The 27744-nt window shown below is 38.0% G+C and overlaps 1 protein-coding gene across 1 annotated transcript in view; it reads right to left on the minus strand.

Annotated features, from left to right (window-relative positions):
• Rasef (RAS and EF-hand domain containing) overlaps positions 1 to 27744 on the minus strand; it is a 71240-nt gene that overhangs the window by 15183 nt on the left and 28313 nt on the right. Inside the window, exons 5-14 of the mRNA XM_021200862.2 lie at positions 25151 to 25228; positions 21731 to 21846; positions 20324 to 20392; positions 13826 to 13910; positions 12859 to 12947; positions 9782 to 10013; positions 9305 to 9442; positions 9070 to 9214; positions 3267 to 3348; positions 1985 to 2099 (exon numbers count right to left, since the gene is read on the minus strand). Of these exons, the coding sequence (XP_021056521.1) occupies positions 1985 to 2099; positions 3267 to 3348; positions 9070 to 9214; positions 9305 to 9442; positions 9782 to 10013; positions 12859 to 12947; positions 13826 to 13910; positions 20324 to 20392; positions 21731 to 21846; positions 25151 to 25228 (1149 nt within the window). The remainder of the gene's footprint in view (positions 1 to 1984; positions 2100 to 3266; positions 3349 to 9069; positions 9215 to 9304; positions 9443 to 9781; positions 10014 to 12858; positions 12948 to 13825; positions 13911 to 20323; positions 20393 to 21730; positions 21847 to 25150; positions 25229 to 27744) is intronic.

Here is a 27744-nt window from a genome sequence, read left to right on the forward strand (position 1 = left end):
CTGATGTCTCAGTCTGGTATGATCCTCATCCGGGATCAGACATAAGCCAAACCAAAGACTGTGTTTGACTTTGTATCTTTGACTTCAGACATATAAATGTATTCAATGCAAAGGGCAGCAAAGAGCACATGGCCTTCCTCCATACTTGTTGTTCCACATGTTCAGATGCTCATGAACTATCTTCTTTGGTGATCTCCTCAGAATTCACAGTGAAGACAATTAGTCACACTAGCCAAGGAACTGTATCTAAATGAGTTTCTAACATCTTACAAACAGAATGTAGTGTCCCTTCAAGTACAGACTTAAACACGGCTTTCTCTGTGAAGGCCCCTTGGTCTCGCTGCCTCCTCACAGTCCTGGACTCCACACTCTTTACTCTTCTGTCCCTTTAACCCCTGTCCCTTCTTGTCTTGCCATTTATTTACTACACTATTACTTTAGCTAGCTGTCTTCACCATGTCTGCCACTAGCAATGGTGCCCCTCTTTCTATCTAATTAAAAGGGACTGTTATAACTTCAATGTTTCACCTCAGAACAAGCCTCTGGGAAGGCTCTTTCTTGCCATCCTTTTTCTACAGTGAGATCCAAATGCAGAGTGACACCTGCCTTATCTCTCATAAAAACTCTATGAGTTCATCCTTTTCAGATCCCATGAGAAAGTGATATGGATGGCTGAAAATCTCACTTATAATAAGCAAATGCATTGCCTCAGTTAAAGTAAGGACATTTTCCTCATTGGCTGCCCTTGCTTTTTGAATTGTGATTTTTCTGAGCATGTTCTTCAGCATATACAAAGCCAGAAAATGGAGACCAAGCCCCAAATATTAGTGATAAGATAATTGTTAGAGTACTCTGTGCTCTATCCCACTGTGTTCTATCCAATAGAAGGCTCTCTTGCTCACACCTTAAGCTTCCTTTAGTTTCATCAAGGCAACTGCTATTCATTTGTAACTCACTCTTGTCCTTTACCAAAGTAATGGACAATGTTGAGTCAAAAGGGTGTGAGTTCCATTCACGCTATCTCTACATAATACTATTAAGAACACAAAGAAGTGCCATATATTTTCTATGCTCAGGGTTCTCAAAATAAGTAAAATTTGTTTATTTCTGTCTTATTTTTTAAGATGTTATAGAAATAATATATGGGTAATTTTATCAAATAAAATATTACAGAAATGAGAGTAACTTTAATTGAATTTATAGTGACTTTTAAGATAGGATGCTCTTGTAAAATAAAGGTCACGCTTATATTTCACTGTCTAAGAATTATTCCAGTCACACAATATCTCTTCCATTAATTTTGTAGTCATGGAAGAGACTATTAATCCATAGGTACACTTAGATCAGACAGCACTTGTTTATAGCCACTTAATTTAATATGTTTAAAATACAGGTGATATACTTACTTAGGAAATTGTATTTACTACCCATTTATATTTTCAAGATAGTACCCTGTTGTTTTTATGCTTGTTAGTAACATTTCTTAGTATACCTCCTATTTTTAAAAATTCTTCCTGTGGTTATGAAAGGTAGAAAGTGGAGACAGCCAACTTGACACTGAAGTTCCCCAATGTCCATTCATATTTCTAACATATCTGTGATGTCTGAAAATCCCACATCACAACTAAAATTAGGTCAGCTTTCAATCTTAGCCCTTGTTAACACCCCAGTGCTATCTCGGCTGTTTATAAAATTCCTGCCATACTGTGCATCCAATTCTACTATTTTCATGTGTGTAAAAGTTGCTTTCTTAGCTACCTGTGGTTCCAATTTGTTATACAAGGTTTCTATATTTTATTTAGCAAAGAGCCCAGAAGCTGTTTTCAGAAGCTACTTGAAGAAGTGTCTTCAACTTCAGAAAAGTCCCTGGGAAGAGACAAGGCTGCAGAGATCACTAGCTCCTAACCACCCAGCACAAAGCTGGATTCCTCGACAGCTCATGACTCCCTTGAATGGTTCTCTATCTCTTCGTTATACTCCTTACCTCAACCATATCCACCCATTCTCGGACGTTAAGAAAGCTTTTCTCACAAGTAACATCATATAGCAGTAAGACACCATCTGCTTTTCGGAAGTAAGACTTGGCGATACTCCTAAATCTGGAAAAGACAAAACACAATCTCACTGCCACCCCTCCAGCTCATCGTCCCCGTCCACTTCTTCTCTACTATGCCGTTTGGATTTTACTTTCTATAACAGATTCCAATGAATAAAGTCTTAGTAATAAACACTACTGATAAGCTTCATTAAGAGCACTGAAGAAGCCCTCCTTTCTCCAGACAATCCCAAGACTGTCTCCCAACCCCAAACTTTACCCACAGCAATGATAAAAGCATAATGAAAACAAAATTCAACCTCAGAAAACAGCTACCAGACCAGTGGAAAACTAAAGCTGTTTCAAAAATGAGGCAGAGAGGGACAGAAAAAGAAATCCGATATTGAGCAATATGACTTTCACATGCACACGTGTACATGTGTTTGTACATATACCCCAAAATACAAACAGTAGAACTTCTAGATGCTGGATAATAGTGATCTGAAAGAACTAGAGTGGGTTTTTGTGTTTGTTTTGCTTGTTACATGAAAGGAGATCATTTATTAAGGGGCTGATAGAGAAGAACTCGGATATAAGTTGTATCATGCCTGTAACTATCTCCAAATGGCTAAATAAGGGAAAATCAATGTGGTGAAATCTGTAGTGACCAAGAGCAGGAATCACTTCCCTATGTTCATCACTAAATCTTCATACAATGACTAGAGCATGGGACAGACACAGGAACCTCAAACACTCGTTGCATACTTGAATAAATTCTGACTCACAGAGAACAAGAGAAGATAAAACTTGTGCTTCATACTTCTGGTTACGGGCAAAAATGTTAAGCTATAGAATCACCAGAGTGTGTCACTTATCTGGGATTATTACTTCCTTCAATCAAGGATATTTAACAGAGTCTCCTCAACCATCACTTGCTGCTTCAAAAAGAAGTACCCTGCATTCAGAAATGCTGTCTCCTCTCCACAGCGAAGTGTGATGTCCAAACGAAACATCATCTCAGTGAAGTTCAAATGCCCTCTTCTCATACAAATGACACATAACATATGGGAGTAGATATTGAGAAGATGAGCCTTATTATTGCATATACGCCTTATAGTTATAAATACAATATCTTAACACACAGTAATATATTGCAAATAATAATAGTATAGCCAACCCTATGAGGCCTGCCTTTGTATTTTTAAATCCAAACATTATGAAAAGCACTTGCCTCTCTTGCCCAGCTGTATCCCAGAGCTGAAGAACTGTTTGTTCACCATCCACAATCAGAGTTTTCATTTGGAAATCAACTCCTGAAACAGAAAGACAGGTAATTCTCTAAGCTTGTGACTTAGATGATAGGAAAGCTAAAGCCAAAGCCAAAGTGGAAAAAAATACACTTGGCTTTCAAAGACTGAGGTTCAAATAACTTAGATTACACATGTGTATAGATAGATAGATAGATAGATAGATAGATAGATAGATAGATAGATAGATAGATATAGATATAGATATAGATATAGATATAGATATAGATATAGATATAGATATAGATATAGATATAGATATAGATGCTATAGATATAGATATAGATATAGATATAGATATAGATATAGATATAGATATAGATATAGATATAGATATAGATATAGATGCACTATCTGAAGCCAGACTGATTCAAGGAAGGGCTGGCTCTATGGAACAGAGAAAGCACGGTTCTTTTTTCCAAGATGATCAAACTGAAACCCATGTATATGCATGCAACACTGTATGTATCTGTATGCACATGCATATATATTATATGTGTTCTGTTTATATATTTTAAGTATATGTGTGCATATAACATTGTATATATATGTACATGGATGCTCACATGTGACCACTACATACATAGAAATTATATATATATATATATATATATATATATATATATATATATATATATACACACACACACACACACACACATATGTGTGCAGATGGCTGTGTATATCACACACATACATATGTATGCCAGGATCTCTAGAAACCAGAGCAATTTTTGTTCCTTTATGAATTAAAATGAGGTAGATTTTTCAGTTTTATTATATCAGAGTTTATCAGAGAATTATAAATTTACTAATGTGCCCAATGTTATGAGGGCAATCAATTTGTTTCATCATTTCTCAGTGTCTAAATAACTCTTCCAATGAAGGAAAGCAAATAATAATGTGTTTCAAACCCCTTCTACTGATAATAACATGAATTTGAAAACAATGATACTAAAATTTTCATTTTTTTATTAGTTCTTTGTATAGCTGTGGTACCAGGTTAATAATGGTAAGAAGAATTATGAAATGCTCCTTCATTTTCTATTTTGCAGAATAATTTGGACAGTATCTGTGTTAGTTCTTTAAAGAGCTGGTAGAATTCTTTGTTTAATCCATATGACCCTGCACTGTTTGTACTTGGGATATTATAATTACTGCTACTATTTCTGTAAGTGCTATAGGCCTTGTTAAATTGTTTATTTCATCTTGATTTAACTATGGTAGATTATATGTACGAAAATATTCATCCATTTCTTTTATGCTTTTCCAGTTTGGTGAAATACAGATTTTTATTTTATTTATACTTTCTAAATTTTAAAATATTTATTTATTGTTACTTTATTTGTAGATATGTGCATATATATGAATTATTTGTATATATATTCTCCACTTGTTGGCCATGACTCCTTTGGGAGTCAAACGACCCTTTCACAAGATCATACATCAAATATGCTGCAGACCAGATATTTACATTACAATTCATAACAGAAGCAACATTACAGTTATGAAGTAGCAAGGAAAATACATTTATGGTTGCAGTCACCACAACATGGTCAACTGTGTTAAAAGGCTACAGCATTAATAAAGTTGAGAGCCACTGATGTAGAAGAATGATAATAGACCCAAAATATCACTCAGTACAAAATATACATAGAAATGAATTAAGGAACTTAATATAAGACCAGAGACCTCAAATAGATAGGAGAGTAAGTGGGAAATAAGCTTGAGCTCACTGACACAGGAAAGGACTTTCTGAACAATACATCAATAAAATAGTCATTATGACCAACAATTAATAAACAGGACCTCATAAAAAGCTTCCGTACTGCAAGAACACTATCATTTTAACCCATACAACGATTTAAAAAAATCCTTACCAGTAATACGATAGAGGATTAAAATCTAGACTATATAAAGAACAAAAAACAAACAAACAAAAACAAAAACAACAACAACAACAACAACAAAAAACCCTGAACAGCAAGAAAGTAACCAAATTAAAATACAGGATATAGAATGAAGTGAAGAGTTCTCAAAAGATGAAGCACAAAAATGGCTGAGAACATTTAAAAGACATGTCTAATATGCTTGGTCATCTGGAAATAGTAAAAAGAACTACAGAGATTTCATCTTACCCAAACAGAATGATAAAGATAAATAAAATAAATGACAGAGTTAATATTGGTGAGGATACAGGGAAAGGGGAGCACTTATTCATTGATGGTAGGAGTACAAACTTGTACAGCCACTATGAAAATCAGTGTAGTAATTCCTCAGGAAGGTGGGACTAGATATACCTCAAGATACGGCTATAACATTGTTAGGGCACTTAACAAAAACACTGTCCATCCTACTACAGAGATACTTGCTCATCCATGTTCTTACTGCTCTAATCATAAGAGTAGAAATTATAATAGAAATTGGAAACAGACCAGACGTCTGTCAACTGGGAGATAAATAATAAAAATGACGTATATATTATTCCAGTATATATAATGTATATACTGGAATATTCCTTAACTGTTATAGAAAGTGAATTTATTAAATTCACAGGCAAATAGTTAGAGCTAGAAAAAGATGATCCTGAGAAAGCTAACCCAGCCTACTACCAATATATTCCACATTTTCCCTTATATGTGCCTATTAGCTCTTATGCTTTCAACATGTTATAAAAAGATAATAAAATGACTACTAATGACATATCGCTATACCAGCAAATAAGTGTTTATGCTACACACATAAGGGACAATTTTTCTTAGAGTATATAAGAATTAACACAGACTTACAACTGGACAAGGTACAAGTGAAAGATTTTGGAGCACTCAGTCCTTAAAGAGATCAAGGCTCAGTGATCTGTGTAGAAGAGGAGGCAAAAAAATTCTAAGAGCTGGATAGAATGGAATGGATAGCAAGGAATCTGTGCCTTCCAAAGACAACAGGACTGATGAACATATGAAATGGCAGGCTATGTTAGCATGAATGGGATCTGCACAAGCAAGATGGGATCCCAGGACTGAGAGGAAAATAGGACAAGGGGTCCCACTCTTAACATTGAAAATATCTGTGACTGATACCCTATTGGCAAAAGGAAAATCATTTTTCTACAATGCCATGTTACTGGGTATATTAACTACATACTAGGGCAGGCCCCATGCCCAGGTATAGTAAACCAACACAATTGAACTCCATCGTTTGGGTGGAAGGAGCTTTTTGGTTTGGATTGCTATTTGTGTGTGTGTGTGTGTGTGTGTGTGTGTGTGTGTGTGTGTGTGTGTGTGTGTGTGTTATTTCTTCTTTATTTTGATTTTATTTTTCTTTATTTCCTTCTTTCTTCTTTAATGTGCATTTTGTTTTTGAAAGAGAGAGAACATGAAGTTGGATAGGCAGGGATATGGGAATATCTGGGAGATAAGTGGGTGAGCCAGCATGGCCAAAACATACTGTGTACAAAATTTAATTAAAGTAGTAAAAGGCTCAGAGAAAAAGAAAGAGAAGAATGAAAAAAACAAAGAAGAAAAAAAAAACAGAGAAAAATACGACTGCTTCAACTCATTTTCTTGTGGACACATGGAGACAAACACAAATACACATTCAATGTTGACCTTAAACTCCAATTTGCCATACTTATTACAAAGTTCTTAGCATAAAATCGAAGTGTCTGCAGATCTGGAACTGGAAGGTACAGGCAATTGTGAATTGCCATGTTGATGCTGGGACCTGAACCCAGCATAAACTTGAGGCAGATGGATCTTTATGCCATATACCTTAATATTCTAGTATAACAAAACTGATGTAAAAGTAACTTTTATTCTCTAGAATTAATTGTCATTGTCATCCTGGAGGCTTACTGCCTCTGTCTTCTAATGTAGGCCTAGTCCTGGAAGCTTCGAGCTTCCATGTATAATCTTATCCAGACCTAGAATGTTCTGTCTCTGAGACTTACTAAATAAGCTCACCCTTTCTTCTTTCTTAACTCTGGTTAGCTGGTTCAACTCAGCTGTTCTGGCTCAAACTCCTCTCCAAGCTAACTGATTCAATCCAGCTTTTCTGAGTTTCTGACTGAATTGCTCCTCTTGGCCTCATACTAACTTTGGCAGTATGCTCTGATCTTATGGCTCCTCATTCTCTGGCCTGTTCTGTCTTCACCTGTGGCTACCTTGTTCTCTCTGCAACCTCTCTGTTAAACTCTCCTGATATAACTGCCTCCTTCCTTCCTCCTCTGCATTGCTGTCTTAAGTAGCTTCCCTTTCCTCTCTTGTGAGAGTTGTGCACAGTCTGTTCTGCCAGTTCTTTCTCTGATTCATCACTGTCTAACACTCAAATATCACTTTCAAACATGGATGCTTCCTTCTATAAACTAACTTCACCTTTATTGTTTGGGATTAAAGGTATATAATTAGGGCATGACTGTATTCCTGCCAGAGGGATTAAAAGTGTGTGCTAAGGTTGAGCCACATCACATCTAGAAACAGCCCTCCCCCTGGAAACAACACAAGCTCATGGTTTACAATGTGATCAAATATCCTGCAACAGAATGACCTGTTATATTCATGCTCTTCTTTGTGGGAGCTTGGATGCTTGCTATTCTTGCTCTCCGCCTTAACGTTACCAGCCTTATAGTATTGTTCCAGGGCTGTACTTGCCATGTGAAAGGAAGGTTGCCATGGGAAATAAGGCAGAATCAGGAGCTGTTACAGACTCCTCTTCCACAGACACTGATGCCGGACTAGCTCGAATTGTTGGCTGCTACTCCCAAGACAGCAACGTTAAGCCTTCTCCCATGAGACTGAATTTACTCTATAGCCAAGACAGACCTTGAATGTGGGATACTCCTGCATCAGCTTTCAAGCAGCTAGCATTACATACTTAACCTTCAGGTCTATGTACTAGCATATACAGAAAGAAGAATTAAGCCAGCCATAGTAGAAGACATCTGTAATCCTAGTAGCACATAGGAACCTGAGGCAGAGTGATTCCGAGTTCAAGGCCAACCTGATCTACCTATAGAGCAAGAAGAACCTCTCTTTAAAAAAAAAAAAAGGAATGAGTTAAGAAATGTTTCTTTACTACCAAACAATAATTTAAAGGGTGACTTTGAAAATAAAATTGAGTCTTCCCATTAAGAGTGTATGACAGATAATGGCCATAATAATGGTCTCTGTTATGAAGACATACCATCTGCAAGGCGCTCTGTAACTGGTGTTACCACTCTTAATAAAGGACATCTTGAATCCCCCCCCCCAAAAAAAAATTGAAGTGTCTGAAAGTTCTCCCTAGCTACCTATGGAAATATGCACTTTTTTTCTGCATCTCATTTTTTAAGATTAATTTTGTTCAACTTATTTTCACTGGTTTGAAAGTTCCTTAAAGCTACAGGTTTATTCAGCATTCTTCACTGTGTACCTTCGGCATTACAATACCAGGCAGGCTATCTACAAAAGGCTTGAGAAGTGCATGCTGGATGAAAGCATCTACTCCATCTAATCAGGGTACGTGTGATTCAACTGTCCACAGAGATTTCCATCATCTGAGAGGTTTTTCTCAAGTTAGATCTTAAGCAAAACAAAAGATCATTTTCTATGCACATATACACACCCGGTCTTTATATACATGAGTTCATGCACAGGTACTTTGATCTGTGAATCTGAATATATAATCCTGAGAGAAAGGAAATCAAGCTGGAGATGGCAAGTCTACGGTTATCAGGGGAAGTAAGAGCCGTACCCAGAGTTGCGCTTGTGTTCCCCTGAAACTCATTCTTGCAGAGTCGCATGAGGAAGCTTGACTTTCCCACTGCGGCATCGCCGGCCAGCACAATCTTGTAAGCCTTCTGAGATGTGACCTTGGAGGTGTTATCCAGCAGGTCTGTCTAGAAGGAAATAGCCACACAGGTGATGACAGGGCCATTTGCCCTCTTAAGTAACACAACATAAAGAAAAGCGTGTGGGAAGCTACCTACCTGAGGTGAAAGAGCTGAGATGGGCTTTCTGGAGGAACTAACAGTGCTGCCCTCACCAGCAGACCCCTGGGGCTGCCAGTGTAAGACAGAGGCCACACTTTCAGAATCAAACGCTTCTTCATCCCTTATATCTGGAACCTGTACAAAAAACAAAAAAACAAACAAAAACAAAACCATCAACCATTAAAAACCAAGTCTTTTACACAAATCTTTTACATACATCACAAACCAAAGAAAAGTAACACTGTGCCGCTCACTGAGTCTACTGCCAGGGTGGTTACTGAGCAGACCTCCACTTCAAGGCAAACCTTTGAGATTCCTCTCTAGTATGCTAGGGGGAAAACCCATTCTAATGAATAAGCTTCCTCTGTATGACCTTAACAGCATAGGCTATGTGCTGTTAAGACAGCGTTCCATAAAACATGATGGAAGATTTTAGTCAAAGGAAGTCTTATAGCATCATGGCTGCTGGCTTACATCTGTGTCTGACGCATCTCCCCCAAGGCTCTCCTCTGTTCTGTGCAAACTCTGAAATCCTCCCTGGTGCTTGTAGTCCACCTCAGAGTCACACTCATTGTCTCTCAGAGTAGACAGACCGCTGTCAAAACAGCTTTCGGGCAGGCTGTCAACTTCATAATTCATCTTCTGCAGAGGGTCACAGAGAGCCAAAGAGTCACAATCCTCATCTGCGTATGAAGAATGGAATGACCTTGTGACAGAAGAGGAGACAACTTTACCAAGGAGTTCACAATGCACAAGAGCACAAAGGGACAGGCCGACAACATTGTCACTTGCCAGGAGATACAGGACGGGATGTTCCCTTAGCACTGGCAAAGGAAGTGTGCAAACTGCAGTCAGTTCATTTTGCTCAGCTATCTACAATGACAAACTCCCTCAAATGGGAAGTCTTATATATGCTACTCTTTGAAATTGGCTGATCTATTTCCTGATACAAAGAATGATTATTCTAGACACAAATACAATGTAACACTACCATTTTTACTACCATACAGTTAGACCACATTCTGAATAGTTTGTCTACTTCTAGATTGTAACTCTTTTCTGTTTTGTGTTATTTATTTGGTTTGTTTTTCTGTTTTAAGACAAGGTGTAGGGAAATACTTTCTTGAGGATGATTAGGGGCAATTAGGCGAAACCTACCCTCATCCAATGTCCTGAAAATAAAATAAAGTTCAATTTCACAAAAGTTCCCCCTAGAAAACCAATGTGTTTATTGTGCTTACAGCGTGTGTGAGGGGCTACTCACAGGAGCATGAGTGAGCCAGAAGGAGCTGCACTGGGAAGTGGAAACCCGTGTGGATAGCTTCCTCACAGCTGTGCAAGAGGAGTACCGCTATTGGTCTTTCCCAATCAATATGTACTCTGGCTTCCTGAAGACTTCAAGGCCTTGAGCAATTAGTAAAAAACTACATACAACTGGATTGGGGGCAATGACTGAATATTTAGGTGAAGATCTCATGACTCTCTCTATCCTCTTCTTCTATAACAGAAATAACCAGTCAATATCTGAAGCCTAAAGATTTTCTGCAAGCAAGCAGAGCTGTATCTTAGCATAGAAAAGAAGAGCACCCTGTTAACTTCATACATCAAAACTTCATAACTCCAATGAAGGAAGATTTGCACAGGCCATGATAGTTTGTAGTTGGGTTCATAATGAAGAGCAAGAGAAGATGTGCTTGCCTTTGAGGCTCTGGTGATACAGTGAAGTCCCTGTCCCTTAGAACTTACTGGAGAGGAACTCTCATTCCAGTACTTGACCTCATTTGTGGCATCATTCTTTCAAGAATAAATCCTAATGAGACTTCTGAAGTCATTTTGTTTGGTATGCTTCTTTCTACATCTTGCTGATAACTGTTCATAGCTACTAGTACAGGAAAAGTAGTACCAAATTTGCATTTTAAAACTGCATTTTTTAGTAACCTCATAATCACCTGCTTATAAGTAAATAAGCCATTCATTTTATAAAATTAATGAATCAACGAACAAAAATCAGGATCATGTTTTTACACAGATAGACTGTAGTGAGAGACAGAGCCAGTGGCAGGTAAACCATAAGCTATCACCAGGTGAGGGGAAGCACTACTGACTGTCAACAACTTGAAATCTGAGCAGCTACTACATGGCTGTCACAAGACTGGATCTGATGACAATCCCCCACGGGATTGAGAAAAGAATGGAAAGCAGTATGAAAAGTGGGATCAAATCTTCTCCGTGCTTGAATGTAATTCTCCAGTGACAGTTGTTCGGGGTCACTCCTGGTCCTGTAAGTAAGGCCTATAAGCTCATTGGTTAATCAAGTTGGACTAGAATAGAACTGTATCTTTAGCCTGTCTTTGATGCCCAAAACATCATGCAATATCAAGATGGGTAAGAACATGATTATTTATACTAAAAGTACTGCCCCAACACACAAAAGAGGACAAAACTTCATTTAACAGCTTCAAACACATGGGTAGCTTCAATGTATACTATTGAGGTGTTGTCTTTTACTGTCTATTGTTATGCTAAGTGTGGCCTCCTAAGACCTGGAGTCTTCGACCCTGCCCCCAAGTTAATTCTGATTGGTAATGCTGAGAGCCAATAGCAGGGCAGAAGAGACATGGATGGGGGATGATTTTTTTTATGGGCTTGCAAAAAAGAAGCCGCCATGGGATAGAAGAATGTGCAGGAGAGGAGAAAGGAGAGCTGCCAAGGGTTAGCTGAGCAATGAAAACTTGGCCATGTTGGTTGGTCAAATGGAACTAAGCGCAGCCCAGATGAAACAAACATAGTAAGTAATAACTTCGGTTATGGATAGGTAGGTAGATTCTAACAGTATAGAAGGTAGGCAGTTGCTCAACTATTGTGCTGCTTAAGGTATATTAAAATATAAAGGTCGTATGTGTGCTTTTCATCCAGGAACATAAATGATCAGGAAAGAAACCCTGAGCAGGGAATTTTAAATATATTTACACAGTATACTTTTCACCTTTTTTTGTTATTTTTATACTTTGATATAAACTTAACTTTTAGCTAGCAACACAGGAAATATGGAGCCATGCACATACACACAGAAACACAGACACACAGACACACATACACACAAATATAATCACTCTTTGTTATTTGATCTCTTAGAGGGCAAATTAAATTCTAACCTTTGGTATGTCTCAATGATTCCTGAAATATTTAGTAACTCATAAACATAGCCACATTTTCTACTTATTTTGAATATTAAACACTGACAGATCATGACAAAAAGCTCAGCACAATACACCATCCATGATACTACAGCACAGGACACGGTTCGAGGGAAGGCATGGATTGGCCTGCACAAAATCATTAAAGCATATGGAGAAAATTACAGTTGTCTATGAAATATGTTTACTTACTGTTTTCTCCTTTTCCACATTTCCGGACAGTAATACAAGATCGTAATAAATATTAATTATTACTTCAATATATTCCTTTATTGTAATTTAGTTCTAAGATAATTTGTCTTGCTTTTGATTTTGATCTAGAATGCAGAGAATAAAGAAGCAGGTGCTACATACCTATCATAGGCCAGTGCTTGAGAAGAATGATGATTAAATTTGGGACTGCTTCTAGAAATTGTATTCCCTGGTGATGTGTTATTTATACGCTGTAATACACAAGTGGTTGTTAATTATGTATACATTTACCCAGACAGATGTGCTTATGCATATCTATACAATTTAACTCTCAATATACATTAAAAAAAATCTATGACCCCACATGAACAAATGTGAACATGAAAACATCATTTTGAAAGTTCCAGTAAGCATAACAGACATGGTCTCTCTTTCTCATCAGATCTCACTGTTATATAGCTCTACGGCAGACTCCACAAAAGTCTGCATGCTCTTTGGGTATACCAGGGCAGGACAGTACTACATCGGCTTACTCAGATTTGTCTCTTCTGGAATCAAAATCTTACTGAATTCCACATCCTAATATGACATTAAAGTCTCATTCCTAAAGCTGAGCAACAAAAATGAAATAAGAGGCTTCATTGTCAGTGAAATCTGGGCAAACTTGTTTCTGCCAGGAAGGTTTAGAACCCCAAACCCAAAGCCCAGGGTCAAGTCCATGCCATAGAGAACATCACTAGGCAGAATCATAGTTATGTCATCCTCACTGGCAACACTGCTTTTAATGACCACGGGATTTCTCACATTTTCTTTTATTTGTTGTCCTTCTCTGCAAACTAAACAGCTCCTGTATCATTAAAACCTCTAGAGAAAAAAGTCACACATTTGGCATATTTCCCTTATTTCTTAGAACATTTAATTTAAGAACTTGGTTAACATCATCTCATTTCTTTATACAAATGGGCAGACCACTTTTTTAATTTAAAAAAAATTATCCTTTTACTTTATGTTAAGACTGTCTCACTTTAAGATCAACATGAAGTTATCCTAAAATATCACATGGTTTTCATACCGCAAAACACTTGAATAAGAGAAAGAACAGAATATCTTGTAAAAGGACACTGCATACCAAGGATCTGTTGAGCTTGCTGTAAGTGCTTTCCAGTGCACTCCTGAGGCCGTCATTACTGTCATGCAGCTTCCGGTTAGCTGTTCTGTGTGGGTAGACAAATATACAGGAAGCACTGGGGGATCAATGTTTTTACTCTTTTTTAAAGGCAGTGACATTCAGAATGTACAGATATGTCACATTTCTTGTAATTTTCTGTTTTCCTTCAAACCCCAGAAACAAATACAAATTATAATGAATGAATTAATTAGTTTACTTTACTGACAATCTGGGAGCATTTTAAGAATAAATTTGGCCTTTGTTCTGGTTTGAACCTGCACCTGGGATGCTGACTCTGCACCCACTCTTAAAACACCTAGAGGAAGCTCAACCCCAAGGTGCTCTAACATGCCCAGGATCACAAGTGAGGCCACAACATCTAGCCCACCACCCAGAGTAACCTGTGACTCCCAGGACCAAGGGATGCAGGGACCCCCCCTCCCAACTTGTAGCATAGGTTCCTTTCCAGTTTTAACCTGCACCTGGAGAAGACCTTGGGTGCTGGGCTCTGTACCCACTCCTACAACATGCAGCTGGAGACCGATACCCAGGTGCTCTGAAATGCCCAGAATCACAAGTGCTCTGACACACACAGGATCACAGGATCACAGAGGAAACTCAACATCCTAGAAAGTGAGACACTGGAGCTCTGATACATTCAAGATAACAGTTGAGGCCAAAACATCTTCCCAACACCCAGCATAACTGGGACTCCCACATGAACCAGGGAAACATGAACTCCTGATCAGCCAGAGGCACAGGTTTCTTTAGCTTGAACCTGTTCCCATGCAGTCCTATGGCTCTGGCTCCCCACCCACTCCAGCAACACCAAGAGAAAGCTTGACTTCCAGGAGTTCTAACACAACCAGGATCACAGGAGGGACAGGCTCCTATCAGAGACAGCAAGGGAAGTTAGCATTAGAGATAACCAGATGGCAGAAGGAGAGTATAAGAACATAAGCAACACAATCCAATGCTACTTGGCAGCATCAGGACTCAGTTCTCCCACCACATCAAGCCCTGTATACCCTAACACAGCTGAAAAGCAAGATTCAGATCTAAAATCCCATCTCATGAATATGATAGGAAATTTAAAAGGGTCATAAATAACTCCCTTAACTAAATATAGGAGAACACAGGTATAGAAGTAGAAGCCCTTAAAGAAGAAACAAATAGTCCTCTTGAAGAAATATAAGAAAACATAATCGAACAGGTGAAGGAATTAAACACAGTCCAGGATCTAAAAAATGGAAATAGAAACATTAAAGAAGACACAAAGGGAGACAACCCTGGAGATAAACCTAGGAAAGAGGTCAGAAGTCACCAATGCAAGCATCACCAACAGAATACAAGAGACAGAAGAGAGAATCTCAGGCATAGAAGGTACCCCAGAAGACATTGAAGCAACAGTCAAAGAAAATATGAAAAGCAAAAAGGAAACTCAAAACATCCAGGAAATCCAAGACACAATGAGAAGACCAAACCTAAGGATAATAGGTATAGATGAGAATGAAGATCTTCAACTTAAGGGGTCAGTAAATATCTTCAACAAAATTATAGAAGAAAACATCACTAACCCAAAGAAAGAGATGCCCATAAATACACAAGAAGCCTAAAGAACACCAAATAAGACCAGAAAATAATTCCTCCTGTCACATAATGGTTAAAACACCAAATGCACAGAACAAAGAAAGAATATTGAAAGCGGTAAGGGAAAAAGGTCAAGTAACATATAAAGGGAGACCCTTCAGAATTACACCAAACTTCTCAACAAAGACTATGAAAGCTAGTATATCTTGGGCAGATGTCATAGAGACCCAAAGAGAACAAAAATGCCAGCCCAGGCTATTATTTCCAGCAAAACTCTCAACTACCATAGAGGGAGAAATCAAGATATTCCATGACAAAACCAAATTTAAACAATAACTTTCCACCAATCCAGCCCTTCAAAGGATAGTAAAGGGAAAACTCCAACACAAAGAGGGAAATTACACACAAGAAAAAGCAAGAAATTAATCTTTTTAGAAAAACAAAACAAAACAAAAAAACAAGAGAACAACACATGCATAATTCCAAATTTAACAACAAAAATAACAGGAAGCAACAATCATTGGTCCTCAATATCTCTCAGCATCAATGGACTCAATTCCCAAATAAAAGGCATTGACTACCAGGCTGGAAACAAAAACAGAACCCAGCATTATTTTGCTGCATAAAGGAAATATATCCCAGTGACAAAGACAGACATTATTTCAAAGTAAAAGGCTAGAAAAAAAATTTCCAAACAAATGGTCCCAAGAAATGAGCTGGAATAGCAATTCTAGTATCCAATAAAATAGAATTTCAACCAAAAGTTATCAAAAAAGATGGGGAAGGACACTACATACTCATCAAAGGAAAAATCCACCAAGAGAAAAATCTCAATTATGAACATCTATGCCCCAAATGAAAGGTCATCCACATATGTAAAAGGAACATTACAGAACCACAAAGTACCCATTGAACCTCACACAGTAATAGTAGGAGACCTTAACATCCCACTCTCACTAATGGACAGAGAATGGAAACAGAAACTAAACAGAGTCACAGTGAAACTAACAGAAGTTATGAGTCAAATGGATTTAACAGATATCTACAGAACATTTCATCCTAAAACAAAAGAATATATCTTCCTCAAATTTATCTGGAATAACAAAAAACCCAGGATAACAGAAACCATTCTCAACAATAAAAGTACTTCCAGACAAATCACCATTTCTCACCTCAAGCTGTACTACAGAGCAATTGTGATAAAAACTGCACGGTATTGGCACAGAGACAGGCAGGTAGATCAATGGAATAGAATTGAAGACCCAGAAATGAACCCACACACTTATGGTCACTTGATATTTAACAAAGGGGCCAAAACTATCCAGTGAAAAAAAAGACAGCATTTTCAACAAATGGTGCTGTTTCAACTGGAAGTAGAAGAATACAAATTGATCCAGTCTTCTCTCCATGTACAAAACTCAAGTCTAAGTGGATAGAGGACCTCCACATAAAACCAGATATGATAAATCTAGTAGAAGAGAAAGTGAGAAAGAACCTCAAACACACTATCACAGGGAAATATTTCCTGAACAGAGCACCAATGACTTACACTCTAAGATCAAGAATTGACAAATGGGACCTCATAAAATTGAAAAGATTCTGTAAGGCAAAGGACACTTTCAATAGGAAAAAACAGCAATACACAGATTGGGAAAAGATCTTTACCAATCCTACATCCTATACGAGCACTAATATCCAAAATATACAAAGAACTTAAGAAGTTAGACTCCATAGAACAAAATAACCCTATTAAAACTGAGGTACAATGTTAAACAGAGAATTCTCAACTGAGGAATCTCAAATGGCTGAGAGGCACCTAAAGAAATCTTCAACATCCTTAGTCATCAGGGAAATGCAAATCAAAACAACCCTGAAATTCCACCTCACACCAGTCAGAATGGCTAAGATAAAAAATTCAGGTGACAGCAGATGCTTCATAGATGAACAGATGTTCAGAAAGATGAACACTTCTCCATTAGTGGTGGTATTTCAAATTAGTACAATCACTCTGGAAATCAGTTTGGCGGTTCCTCAGAAATTTGGACATAGTACTACCTGAGGACCCAGCTATATCACTCCTGGGCATATACNNAAAAGATTCTCCAACATATAACAAGGACACATGTTCCACTATGTTCATAACAGCCTTATTTATAATAGCCAGAAGCTGGAAAGAACCCAGATGTCCCTTAACAGAGGAATGGATACAGAAAATGTGGTACATTTACACAATGGAGAACTACTCAGCTATTAAAAAAACCAAGATTTCATGAAATTTGCAGGCAAATGGATGAAACTTGAAACTATCATCCTGAGTGAGGTCACAAAAGATCACACATGGTATGTACTCACTAATAAAGTGGATAGTAGCCAAAAAGAAGCTCAGAATACCCACGATGCCACTCACGGACCCTATGAAATCCAAGAAGAAAGAAGATCTCAACCACATGTGGATGCTACAGTCCTACTCAGTAGAGGAAAGAGAGTGATTTCTGGGAAAGGAGAGAGGGATCTGGGAGGGAGAGAGGGATGGGAGTAAAATAGGGGGGGGGCAGTTCAGTTATGGGAGGAGATGGGGGGAATTACAGAGGGTCAGGAATTCGATAGTAGGTGTGTAGCAGTGGGGGATGGTTACTGAGGGTAGCCACTAGAAAATCCCAGATGCCAGGGACCCAAGAGGTTCCCAGGACCCAAGAGGGGAGGATTTTAACTGAAATACCCAACAAATGGAAGATCATATCCAGTGGATAGACATGGCCCCCCAGTTGAGGGACAGGGCCACTCACTCACCTCAAAACACTAATCCAGAATTCCTACTGTCAAAAGGAAATGCAGGAACAAAGCTTGGAGCAGGAACTGAAGGAAAGGCCATCCAGAGACTGTCCCACCTAGGGATCCATCCCATCTGCTGACACCAAACCCAGACACTATTGCTGATGCCAAGAGGTGCTTACTGACAGGAGCCAAGTATAGCTGTCCCCTGAAAGGCTCTGCCAGAGCCAGACCAATTCAGATGTAGATGTACACAGCCAAATATTGGACTAAGCATGAGGACTCCATTAGGGAAGTTAGGGCAAGGACTGTAGGAGCTGAAGGGGTTTGCAACCTCAAAGGGAGAACAACAATATCAACCCCATAAAGCACCCAGGGACTAAGCCACCAAACAAAGAGTACCCATGCCTCCAGCTGAATATATAGCAGAGGACTGCCTTATCTGGCATCACTGGGAAGGAAGCCCCTTGGTCCCGTGGAGGCTTGATGACCCAGTATAGGGGACTGTTAGGCTGCTGAGGCAGGAGTGGGTGGGCGAGTGGGGTAGCACCCTCATAGAGGCAGTAGGGAGAGATGAGGGGATAGGGGGCTTGTGGAGGGGAAACTGGGAAGGGGAATAACATTTGAAATGTAAATAAATAAAATACCCAATTTTTTTAAAGCATGAATTATACGGTTAAAAAATATAGAATAAATTTGGTGGGCCAAGGCACTCACTCTTCCCTCTGATAACTCCTGTGTCAACAGGTTTCACGCAGCTCTTTATTGTCCAGCTCTCATAGCTCAGGTCCAGTACAGATGCTGTGTGCTATATAGCTTCCTCACTATTCCTACATCCCATCCTCTTCAGGCCCTGATGGGATTTCTATATCAAGCATGCACTTGGCTATTGATCTCAGACTCATTAAGAGTTTAAATATGAACTTAAGAATCTCACAGGATATAATGAAGGTCATTTAAAATCTACTTTCCTTGGCTAAAACATGAGGATCTCAGAATCATTTCCCACAGGGTATTTAATTTTCCTGTTTGTAGCCACTTCATCCTTCTTATCTTAGTTCTGTTATCTCTTCCACCAGGAGTACTTTATTGACCTTCCACCACTCTCTATGGGGGAAAATATACTTTTCTTCTGTTGTATTTATCTAAATTTGGTAGTATGCATGCATATATTTATATATATATATATATATATATATATATAGTATTTATTTCTATGAGTAGTCAGTTTCTATCTTCCTCCTCTACTAGACTTATAAAGTATATATATATATATATATTCAATATTATATCCCCAATTCCAGGAGTATGTCACCCATAAAAGGTATTAAGTAAAAAGACTATTAACTGAGTTAATGAGTAAATGAACTCATAAGTCTCTATAACACATGACCTCTGCAGTTTCCACAGCTGAGATTTAATGAATATACTAAATATTGGAGAAGAAAAATTTGTCCAGTCCAACATTATTTCATTTAGTAGATTGAAAACCAACGAATAAACTGTATATGTGAACAAACTGGGGAACTTCAAGGTTTCTTGAAGAAGACCCCCCAGAGGATTAAAGTACTAGAATTTAATGTGAAGTTGACAGTTTAGGATAGAATGTCTTAGGCAATAGTGTTTTAAACAAGAAAAAAAAAAAACCCTAAGGATATATATATATATATATATATATATATATATATATAAGAGAGAGAGAGAGAGAGAGAGAGAGAGAGAGAGAGAGAGAGAGAGAGAGAGAGAGGCAGCTGTAATCAGGATAACAGAGTAAGAAAATAGTGACTAAACACTATATCCTATGGCCGCATTCACGTGTGGACCTGAGGCGCTCTCCAGATACACAGCAGGGCATCAAGGGTGAAGGGTGCATTCCTAACAGATATAAAATGAATGCATGGCATATACTTTTCTAACCTGCAGACTTTGAGAACTAGACTGCAGTGGAGTAATTCCGTTAGAGGTAAATGAGTCAGAAAGGGAAGTGACCATGCCAAATGTGCTGCAATGAAAAGACACAGTGACCTAAACACTGGGCATGGCAAGTTGTGTTACATGTTTCATTAACACAAATTGGCATTTCATAGAAGAACTTACTGGAGGATTTCAATTTGCCTCTCAAGACTACTTCGATCTTCTGTGTACTCTCGGATTATTTCCAGATCCCTGCAAAATTATATGTTATCTTTCAGTGAGAAGAGAAGAGCCAGCAGGTGTGATCATGGGCTGTGGGCAGACTCATCGCTATCTTCCAATCCTCGCGAGCTATCTGGCTTCATTTATAGAAAACTCTCCATTTGCTACTGAGTTAAAAGCCAGCTGCTTAGAGCAATTTCAGTTCCTTAGCCAAAATCTGGTCCCTATCAGAACATCTGTAAACTAGCCTACCCACTCTTGGGGTTTTAAAAGGTTCTTCCTTATTCAAACCAGTGTCTAATCATCTCTCTTTCCCCACGCCAGTCCTTCTTCTCTGTGGGCTTGCTTCTTTTATTTTCCTCTTATCTAAGTCGCTAAGACTTTTCGTCTCTCCTATCTGTAAAGCGGAGATAACAAGGGTCCCTACAAGAGAGGATATTCTTGGGATGAAGTCATAAACACTAATAATGTGCCAAGGATGGTCCTGGTAGGTGGCAATGCTATTTGCTTTAGTTGATATTGCTGTCACTGGATCCTCTTGTTGCTTGGCCAACACAGGCAGATCTTTTCTCTTGTATTCACCTCCTGTGTCTTCCGAACAAAGGCTGAACCAGGCCCTGGTGTTGTTAATGGTATTACTGCTGGCCTTCCTCAGGTTACACTGCTTAACTTTTTGTTCTGGCTTTTCCAGCTGAACTTAAAATTTGTAAAGAGCAGTAGCAGATGTTTCTTTTACTTTATATATGGTGAACTCACACCTCACTATTTTTAAGGATGCACAGAGAACACATGCAGAAAAAGTTTTACTATAATGTCTTAATTTTGAAAGTTTAAAAATAAAAATAAATAAATAAATAAAACCTCTTTCCCCAAAAAGTCCAAATTGACTCTCTTTGTATATGCATATAACTGTATCTCTCAAGTAAAAATGTCTGTATCCGATTATGTGAAGTTATATGTTGTTAATATCAATACCTCAGAACTAAAGCACTGAATAGTTATGTCTCTCATTCTTGTTTTAGGCCAGGATTCCTATCTGAAAAGAACTTTTATCACAGGTTTGTTTGTTTACAGTATTTTCCTCCCAAGGCCATTTAAAGCAAACATTTTTTAAACCCTGCACTGTCCTAAGAGATCTATAATTCAAAACTCTTTAACACATACACACATACACACATACACACACACACACACAAACACACACGCACACACATGCATGCATGCACATACACACACACACACACACACACGCACGCACACACACACATACACACAGGAGGAAATCTGCCAGCAGAGGTAGCATCTTTACAAAGCAATATATATTCACCAAGGTTAATGGATGACCCTCTGTTATGAATAGTTTCATACCGTTCAGAATTCAGACTCTGGTCAGCATAATCACTTTTCAAAGCATCTAGTTCACTCTGAAGAAAGGCTACATTTGTCTGTGCTTCCAAAAGTTCTTTCTTGAGTTTTTGATTTTCCTACAGCAAATAAATCATGAGATGCATTAGACTCAGGCTTTTCTTGCAGCTAAAATATGTATGCATAATATTGTGCACTGGGTAAGCTTTATCCATGTAATATTCAAAATGCTGATTTTTCTGCCCTTATTTCAATCTGGACACAGCATTGCAAATATTTCCTGTCTCAAGTTTGTGTAAACAATGCTTACTATTTATTCTCTGCCTTGTCAATAAAAGCTGATCATGCAATGGCTGGGCATAAAAAAGAATAGAGTGGGACTTCCATCAGCTAGGAAAGGGAAAGAGATAAAAGACAGATTGAGCTACGAAGAGAGATCATAGAAAAATACATCTGAAGTCCAGAGAGCCAGAATACATTAAAATGAAAGTATCTCAAGCTTTTTGGCTGGGAGGTAGCCAGATTAGCCTAGAGGATTAATATAGATCAATGTCTGCTCAGGTATTTCGGCAAAGCTTAATTGAATACATATTGGTGACTCTGTGTCATTATTGGTGAACTAGCAAGGGTAAAGAAAAACAGCTGCTGCATTAATTTTCAGCTTCCATTTATATTAAAATTACTATTACACACTATATAGGGCAAACCCATAAAAATAGCATCTACCTTTCCTCACTTCTTCACATCTTCCTGCTTAAAAATCCGATTATATATTCAAATATTGTACATTATTAAAGTTTAACATTGTTCTTCATTCTGTACTTGACATCTATCCCAAAGGATAATAAATAAGGGCTGATAGTAATGCACTGATGTTAACGGACATTAAGCAAAAGTTGTGCTCCTCGGGTCAGTTGGAGTGCTGCCCTTGGAAGTGATTTCTGGTCATTTGTTATTTCCTGTTTACCCTTTTGGCCCCTTTTTCCAGCTATCTACCACCAGCTCTGCAACAAAGTTAAGTTGACAGTGCCCCATGCTCTTGAATCCTTCCCATTTTGCGGTAAATAAAGATAGCCTGCCTCTGGTACTTGACTATACTAATAAAAGGCACCAAGGCGACATTCAGTGCTTAGGAGGTCCTGTTTTTAAACAGAGAAAAGGCCAAGTTGCGTGGTCAAACACCTGAAGGTAGGTGACTCACAGACGTCTGTAACTCCACATCCAGAGGGGCCAATGCTACCTTTTAGACCTTGTGGACACCAGATTTATTCAATTTTACTTTATTTTTATAGTATAAACATTTAAGGAGAGGAGGCATGGGAAATAAATCAGAACCAGCTGGGCAAGGGAGAATTTGTCTTTACTCTCAACACTGAAGTGGCAGAGACCGCTGGCTGTCTGTGAGTTCGTGGACAACTTCTTCTACAGAGTTTCTTATCTAGTCATTTAGACAAACTTTCAACTAAGTGTGTGTGTTTGTGTGTGTGTGTGTGTGTGTGTGTGTGTGTGTATGCGCGCACACATGCACACACATGTGCAAGCATTCAGTCTGTCTGTCTGTCTGTCTGTCTGTCTAGAATAACATATCAGAGGCATAGTGACCAGCTCTTATCTATCATATTTTGGTAACAAATGCCACATACAAGAATAATGAATAATATTATGAATTTAAATATTCATTTAATAATGCACAATTGTTGAATCAATTGAAAGATTTCAAGAAGGGTGAAAGATAAGATTGTGACAGTCGTGCTTTGTACTACTTCATTTTTCTCAGAATCAAGAAACACTGAGTATAATCACCCCTGAGTTTCATTAATAAAGTCAAGGAAATATAGTTATAATGAAGGGCTCAAAGTAAAGAAATTTTAGGTTAATATATAAGTGCAACAAGATTAAAGCAATCCAATAAAAACTGTCATTTCATGATCTCTACAATTAATATTTTCAAGGGAAAATAAAGAATTTTTATAGTAGTAGTGACATTACAAAGATGGGTGAATATCATCATGCTTCCTAGTTTTATATCAACTTGATCCAAGCTAGAGTTTTGGATCTGACTACAGACAAGCCTAGAGAACATTTTCTTAATTAGATTGATATGGGAGGACTCACCTATTGTATGTGAGGTTTTCCCTGAGGTGAAGTCCTGGGCTCTATAAAAGAGCAGGCTGAGTAACCCAGAGGTGCCTAATCATAAGCAGCGCTCTCTCATGACTTCAACATCAGCTCCTACCTCCAGGTTCCTGCTCTACTTGAGTTCCTGCCTTCACTGCTACTGATGAAGTAAGTGTTAAATGAAACTGTGGCTGAAGTAAACCCTCTCCAAGTTGCTTTTGGTCACAGTGTTTCATCACAGCAACAGTAACCCCATTTAAACAATCTTTTAAAACAAGAAACCAAAAAGACAATCAGAAAATCCAAGAAAGCTGCAACTATTCATGAAAGTCATGATCCATATGTAAAGCCAACTACAAGGCAATAACGTCAGGAATGGCTAAGTCTGTGAGGCTAGGGCAGATCTCTCTTAAGATGGATAATGCTGACTAGATAGAAAGCTATGCAATGCCAAGTCAAGGGCCAGAGTGCACGAAACACATTTAAGTTTTGAGATTAATCAAAAATCAAAACAAATAAAATAACTTAGCAAAGGTAAATGCCATTTATGTTTGCAACAGAGAAAGGAAATATAAACATAGGAACAGATTTTTTAAAAGACCAGAGAGAAAAGCTGAAGGCAGGGGAAGTCACTCATACAAAAGCAGTCTTAGCCACATAAGCTAGTTTTCAATACTATGTGTACATTACTTTAAGTAAATAAACATAAAAATAAAATAAAACCATGCAAGTGGTAAATAATTAAAGGGAAGAAAATCTTCTATAGTACGGTTACTCAAATATATTTCAAAGACTTTTTATAATTATTTTACAAGTTTCTTTTTAAGCATGTATTCCAAAAACACAAAAACAATAAACAACACAAGTATAGGCATGTTGTCTGTGTTAGTTAAGGTTTTTTGTCAACTTGATACAAGTGAGAGTCATTTGGGAAGAGGAAATCTCAACTGAGAAAACATCTCCATACGACGGACTTATAGACGGACTTATAGACAAGTCTGTTGGGCATTTTCTTGATTACTAATTGATATGGAAGTTTCCACTGTGGATGGTGTCATCTCTGGGCACGTGGACCTAGGCTGTATAAGGAGGAAAGCCGTGGGAGCACGCTGTGAAGCCCTGTTCTTCATAGGCCTCTGCTTCTCTCCCCGCTCTGACGTTTCCTGGTGGTGGTTACCTGAGAGGTCTAAGATGGAATAAACTGTTCTCCCCAAGTTGTTTTGGATCATGCTGCTTTATCGTACCTATAGATAGTAACTAATGCCTAACAGGAAATGTAATTTTCCAGTGAAGCACGATTCTTACCATTGTTAAATCATGGATTTGCTTCTTTAATGCAGTCACATCTTGCTTTTGACTTATTTGTCTTGACTGCTCTTCAAGCTAAAAAAGGAAACAAGAAGTGCTTTGGTGAGGATTAAAGATATTATTGAATATAAACGTGGGAATTCTAGTCATTTTCAATTTTTAATACTTTATGAATTTACAAATCATTAAATGACATAAAATTTATAATATTAAAACATTTGTTTTAAATAATACGACATAAGGGAGACTTTTATTATTGAATGTATTTTCTTTAAAACACCGGGAAAGCCGTTTTGAAAACCATTCTATTATAAAGCAATCCTTACTTTCCTTGTTTGCTAAAGGAATATGGGCATGCTTTTTTATCCCGTGTGTTGTTTTTTAAAATGAAATCCCAAATGTTGATTTGCCAAAGGAAGACTTAAAGGTGTGTGCTAGGGCTAACCACACCACAACTCTTGGATGAAAGTTGTGTGCTAGGACTGAGCCACACTACAAGGCTTGTCCAGTATACAATCTGGGGATCCACAATGTGATCAAGTATCCGACAACACATCTGTGCTTAACACTTTCTGCTTTACTTTGTATTCTTTGTAATAGTCTTACTTTCTGTTAGAGTGTTACGCTTTTTTTGTTGCTGCTTCGGTTTGGTAGATACAGACTTATAATGCAAAGGCTAGCCTCAATTTTGCTTTGTGGCTAAGGCCACATTGAAGTCCTGACCTTCCTAACTCTCAAGTACTGGAAGGACAACATGAGTGCTAGAAGTAAAATTTAAGAAAAGTGTTAATGTCGGACTCACCTGTTTCCTTCATGGTGAACTTAAGAAATGTTTGCAATAATAACTGAAATCACTAATAACTAAGCATGATGCGTAGCTTAAAAGGCACAGAGAGAAAATAGACTATAAAGTTGCAGACATGACATCTGTTTGCTAGCTGATACAATTTACACTAGAGTTCAAGAATATCTAATGCAAAAATAACTTCCTCAAGAGTCAGGTGAACACAGAAGCTGAAAGATTGTTAAGTCTGGAGCCAACCTTGGTTACACAGTGAATTCAAGGTCAAGTTGATCAAGATTACAGCCAAATAGATCAAGGCTATGTCTCAAAAGAAATGTCTAAAGAAAGCTGCCCATACCCCAGTGGAGGAGCTAGAGAAATTACCCAAGGAGCTGAAGAGGTCTGCAACCCTATAGGAGGAACAACAATATGAACTAACCAGTACCTGCCGAGCTCGTGTCTCTAGCTGCATATATAGCAGAAGATGGCCTAGTCGGCCATCATTGGGAAGAGAGGCCCCTTGGTCTTGCAAACTTTATATGACCCAGTACAGGGGAAGGCCAGGGCCAAGAAGTGGGAGTGGGTGGGTAGGGGAGAAGGACGGGGGGAGGGTATAGGGAACATTCGGGATAGCATTTGAAATGTAAATGAAGAAAATATCTAATAAAATAATTTTTTAAAAATGGAAAAAAAAAGGCTGCCCATAGTACAAGATTTTCGTAGTGTGTCTAAGAGAATTATAAAACCCGAGCACTGTAAACAAAATCAGAAAGACTTGGCTACCAGGATGAAATATTCAGATCTGTGAAATATGTTTGCAGGTCACCTCAAATAGGGGCTTCTTCTGCACTAGCCAAAATGCCTACCACATTTTGTCATGCTCATGGGCTTTAACTATAAGCTGTCTCCATCTTGCCAGAAAGTATCATGTGATATGACTGGCATGTGGCTAATCATGATGCATATTAATTAGGTTTCGTGTCCAGTGAAGACCATCTATTTTCCAGGCATTGCTTTCTGCTGTATCCTTCCATAGACAGAGAAAACTTTCTTTTTCATACCCACTTTTGAGTTGACGCTCCTATAGAGCAAGAATCAAGTAGATCTGACTATAGCCTTCTTATATGTGACTATCAACCTGCTGGTTCTGCAGTATTAACATCTTTATGAAAATCAGACCATTGTGGCTCTGTGGATCTACTTCCAGACATTTTAGTCAATGAACCTGTGTGTCCTTCTACATGCCATTTCTGTGTTGCTTTTGTTACTATGCATGCATATGTAGTATAACCTGAATTTAAAATTGGTTATTATATATTTTTTTAAAAAGAGATGCATTATGACTTCACAGGAGAAATATTATAAAGAATTAATTGAAGATGCTCAAATTTTGTTGTAAAAAATAGTGACAGCTGCAATGATCTGTAAATAATACTTCATAATTTTCAGAGCTCTTAAAATTCTCTCCTAAAAATCTTGTTACTGTTTTATGCAGCAAATATATCAGGTGGGCAAGGTGTCTAGTACAGGCAAGAAAGTACACACCTATTTGGTGACCAGCTCTTCAAGTTGTAACAGATCATTTTCCCTCTCTAGAACTTAGACCTCATTTGTAAAACATAGCCATTTTATAAGATTCTCAGAAACAGTTCATTCTTTTTCAAATTATGAGAATGATCTTTATAAACTATACTAAAATATAATATATATAATATAACATAATATCAATTACTGTGGTTAGGCAGGATAATTCATTATTAAAACTGTGTTTGAGTCTCACTGTGTCTCTGTTTAGTTTCTGTTTCAG

The sequence above is a fragment of the Mus pahari genome, chromosome 6, assembly GCF_900095145.1.
Source record: "Mus pahari chromosome 6, PAHARI_EIJ_v1.1, whole genome shotgun sequence".
In the NCBI taxonomy this organism is placed as follows: domain Eukaryota; kingdom Metazoa; phylum Chordata; class Mammalia; order Rodentia; family Muridae; genus Mus; species Mus pahari.